Source organism: Bos taurus, chromosome 11 (genome assembly GCF_002263795.3).
Source record: "Bos taurus isolate L1 Dominette 01449 registration number 42190680 breed Hereford chromosome 11, ARS-UCD2.0, whole genome shotgun sequence".
NCBI lineage: Eukaryota > Metazoa > Chordata > Mammalia > Artiodactyla > Bovidae > Bos > Bos taurus.
In genome coordinates this window covers 50093206-50097170 of record NC_037338.1, presented here as the reverse complement: position 1 = coordinate 50097170, position 3965 = coordinate 50093206, and the positions used below count along the sequence as shown (strand labels likewise).

Below are 3965 nucleotides of genomic sequence, written 5' to 3'. Positions count from 1 at the left end.
TGACATGGTATGCTTTAATACACACTTCAACAATTCTGCACTCTCTTACGCAACAGCCCTTTTGCTGTTTTCTCATCACCTTGAGAACAAGCTCCAGCTAGATCCTGGGCCAGAGCACGAGACACCTGAGAAGCAGACCTAGGTCCCGCGAACAGGGTGAAATCAGGCCCAGCTGAGCCCAACACAGCAGCTCCTACCTCCAGAGGAGTGAGCGAGAACAAGTGATTATTGTTTTAGCCACTGACTTTTGTGATAGTCTGTTACACGGCATACTGTGGCAACAGTTGACTGATACACAAATGAAGTGTGTGTGCCACTCTCATGGGGCTGCCATGTTAAGCTTCCACTTGATGCCTGTTCTTTATCTCACTTAAGTTTTATGCCAAAACTCTTATAAATGAAGATGTATAAGAAAACACTTGCCCAAAGGCACACAGGAAGTTTGGTATATCAAATTCATAAGCCCAAATTTATTTCCTTCTGTGCCAAATGCACTGAGGGAATGTGGGGGGAAAAAAGGCCAGCAAAATCAGGAAGGGCTGGGACAGAACTTAGGATGTTTCCACAAAATGCCAATTTAAAAGTGCTTGGCTGGTCTTCCCTGGTGGCACAGTGGATAAGAATGTGCCTGCCGCTGCAGGGGACACAGGTTCGATCCCTGGTCCAGGAAGATTCCACATGCCACGGAGCAACTAAGCCCATGTGCCACAACTACTGAAGCCCGTGTGCCCTAGAGACGGCTGCACAACAAGAGAAGCCTCAACAAGAAGCCTCAGAGAAGCCCCTGCTCACCGCCACTACAGAAAGACCTGGCAGCAACAAAGACCCATTGCAACCCCCTCAAAAAAGAAAATGAAAATAAAAGGGCTTAGTAATGCTCCTGGACATTTGGAAAGTTCAGAGCGAATAAAATGACCAGCTTCACCCCCTGGGTTGTTCATTTATGGAACTAAAGATGTTGAACAGAATGAAGATACAACTTTTCTAAGAAAGACTTGAAGAGTTGCCGTATACTCCTATAATGGATTGAAAAGGAAAGCAAGAACCTTTGTAGGGGCATATTCAAGGTTAACTCAAGGAGAAAAACCGAACCTTGGGACACTACGTCCCTAGGAGCCCTGTGAGAAAAAAAAACACAGCAAGCCCCTGGGGGCTGCCAGACAATGCTTGTAACACGCGTCCTAAGGGAGCACCAGCGATGGGTCCTGCAGGAACTCCACAGCTCGAAAACGGAAACAACGGGCCCCCAATAGTAGCAAAGAGCAGTGGAAATCTATCTGTACTTCCCTGTCTTTCATCTCTAGGACCCCTGGCTCGGATTCTTTAAGTGTGAGCCCCGCAGGCGTTCACCTCCAGGAGGAGTGGGAAAGGGGGTGGAGGATTTCCGGGAAGCTAAAGGCAAAACACGTGGGGACTGCACAGGGGTGGGTGCCTCCTGCAAGCTGGGACTGCTGTAAAGCGCGCGAGCACGTCTGCACATCCATACTCAACAATGATACACTGCACACTTAGTACACTCACACCCATACCCAACCGTACACCCTGGCCCCGCCGACCTCCCACGCCCCTGCTGCGGGTGAGCAGCGGATTTCCGGAGATGGGGGAGTGCAGCCCCCTAGAAAACTGAGGGCGTGGCACCCACCCTGGCGGCGCCTGCTGCCAACACTCTGGGGTCCACGGAGCTGGGGGAACTGGATGAAGGGACCGCGCGCGGGGAAAGAGCCGGGTCCTGCCCAGCGGGCTGCGGAGCTGAGGGCGCGGTGGGGAAGTGAGCGACCCGCGCTGGCCCCGCCCCCGGCCGCCGGCCCCGCCCCCGCTGCGGCGGGCGAGAGGAGGGGCGTGGCGGGCGCGGCCTATATAAGGCGAGGGGCGGGCGCCGCTCTTTTGTCTTTTGCTGCAGCAACGCGAGTGGGAGCCCCAGGGCCGCGGTCTGGAAGCGGAACTTCTCGGTGAGCGGCGCCCTGGGGCGGAGGCCCAGTCCGGGTGGGGTCAGAGCGGGTTTTCCTGGAGGGTGAGCGGCGGCCTCGTCGGGCGCCTTTCCCCGACGGGACGCCAGGGCGGGCGGGCCACACCCTGGGGCTGCGGAGCCGGGTGCGGGACGCGCCCAGATCCTCGGCCTCCGGAGTGTCGGGAACGCCCCAGCCCGAGTGCCACGTCGTGGAGCGGAGGCGGGGAGGGCAGAGGGGGCCGCTGGCTTCCGGCCAACCGCCTTGATTTGCCCGCTAGGATTGTTTTAAGAAAATGGCAGACAAGCCCGACTTGGGGGAAATCAACAGCTTCGATAAGGCCAAGCTGAAGAAGACTGAGACGCAGGAGAAGAACACCCTGCCGACCAAAGAGAGTGAGTCCGCCCCCGCCTCCGGGTCCGCGGGCTCCCAGCCCAGTCCCCACCCCGCCCTTCCCGTTAACCCAGCCCCACACCCCATCCGGCAGTTGCTTCCCATCGGGCGGCCCCAGCCCCTGTTTCTGTTGCACAAAGCGCCTCTCTCTTCCCAGCCCCACTCCTCTTTCTTAATCCCTAGCCTCGTGGGTGCCTTTCCCAAACCAGGTTTGCAAGCGCCCCGTTTGGGGGGGGGGTGCCAGGGATCCCCATCCCCCAGTGTCCATTTCTTGCTCTCCACAGCCATTGAGCAGGAGAAGCAAGCAAAGTGAGATTTCCCGCGAACCTGGAGGATTCTCCACCGCATCATCTTGGAGACCCTAGCCGTGATGTGGAGGAAGAGCCACCTGCAAGATGTACACGAGCGACAAGCTGCACTGTGAACCCGGGCACTCCGTGCCGTCGCCACCGGCCCGCGGGTCTCTGAAGGGGACCTTCCAATCGGACTGCCAAATTTCTCCGGTTTGCCCTGGAATATTATAGAAAATTATTTGTATGATTAATGAAAATAAAACACACCTCGTGGCATGGCTGGCGTGCTCTTGTCTCTTAGTTGAGTATGCGTGGGTAGTGCCGCTGCAGCGAAACCCGCGGCGCGCAGGAGTCAGGAGTTCCTGCGGCAGAGCGGGGGAGGGGGTCGCAGAATGGGCTGGCTTGGAAGGGACCATCTTTTAGTTTTGGATTTGCCTGTTCTCCGTAAGATTTCATAGGTTATTAGCCACTTATTCTTGCTTATAATGCAATCGATGCAAAATTTAACCCCACTTTTCAGTTCCTGGAAGCTGTCTTGGAAAATGCTTTGGCAAAGGGGCATAAGCTTTGTTTTTGATAAGCTTTTCCAGTCCCACCGCCTTTTTTTTTTTTTTTTTTTCTGGACACCTCATAATTCTGATGAACACCAGGAGAGAACGGAGAGTTCACGTCAGAGAAGAAAGGGTGGGGGGAAAGACCGAATCCAGAATGTTGGAAATTGGGCGAGGTCACAAAAGTCCCCCATTAGCTTTCTCTTGGGGCCTGAAAGAGGGGGCATGGGAACAGAAACAAAGACGGGAGCCAGGGAAAATGCCAGAATATCAGAACTGGAGGAACCAGCACCAGAACTAGAGGAGCTGTGGGGGATAGCCTCGCTTTTTGTCTCTTAACCCGAGCTCAAAAGCGTTAGCCGTTAGAGGGAGTGCTGGGCTGAGCAGCCTCGGGTGCTGTGATCAGCAGGAAGGGCGGGGATGTGGAGGGAGGGCTGGGGCCGGCAGGGGCGGTAGAACCCTGCTGGGTCACACCCCAGGTCCCATTGGGAAGGGCCGGGCCAGCCCGCAGGCCTCCACGAAGGAGGAAAGCCTGATATGGTGGGGCTTTCTGAAGCTTAAGGAACAGGCTTGTGATTCTGGGTGGGGGAGGAGGTTGGGGGGTGGAGTTCCTTCAAAGGAAGATGGTGATAACACGTTGTGTAAGGATTTGTCCCCTATCTGCCTGACCATCAGGCTTTCCTAGTAGCTCAGTGGTAAAGAATTCACCTGCTTATGCAGGAGATGCAGGTTCAATCCCTGAGTTGGGAAGATCCCCTGGAGGAGGGACGGCAAACCACCCC

At 55.7% G+C, this 3965-nt stretch overlaps 1 protein-coding gene across 1 annotated transcript; it reads left to right on the top strand.

Annotated features, from left to right (window-relative positions):
• Positions 1-1896: 1896 nt before the first annotated feature.
• On the top strand, positions 1897-2907 carry TMSB10 (thymosin beta 10). Its single transcript, NM_174623.2, has 3 exons — positions 1897-1949; positions 2227-2341; positions 2624-2907. Exons 2-3 carry the CDS (start codon positions 2242-2244, stop codon positions 2650-2652), a joined length of 129 nt encoding a protein of 42 aa, NP_777048.1. The 5' UTR covers positions 1897-1949; positions 2227-2241; the 3' UTR covers positions 2653-2907.
• Positions 2908-3965: the final 1058 nt, after the last annotated feature.

Excerpts from the sequence above, each read along its gene's own strand:
- TMSB10 (NM_174623.2), top strand. The coding sequence starts at position 2,242 with ATGGCAGACAAGCCCGACTTGGGGGAAATCAACAGCTTCGATAAGGCC. Across the intron at positions 2,342-2,623 it reads CACCCTGCCGACCAAAGAGA|CCATTGAGCAGGAGAAGCAA; the intron begins GTGAGTCCGCCC and ends TGCTCTCCACAG.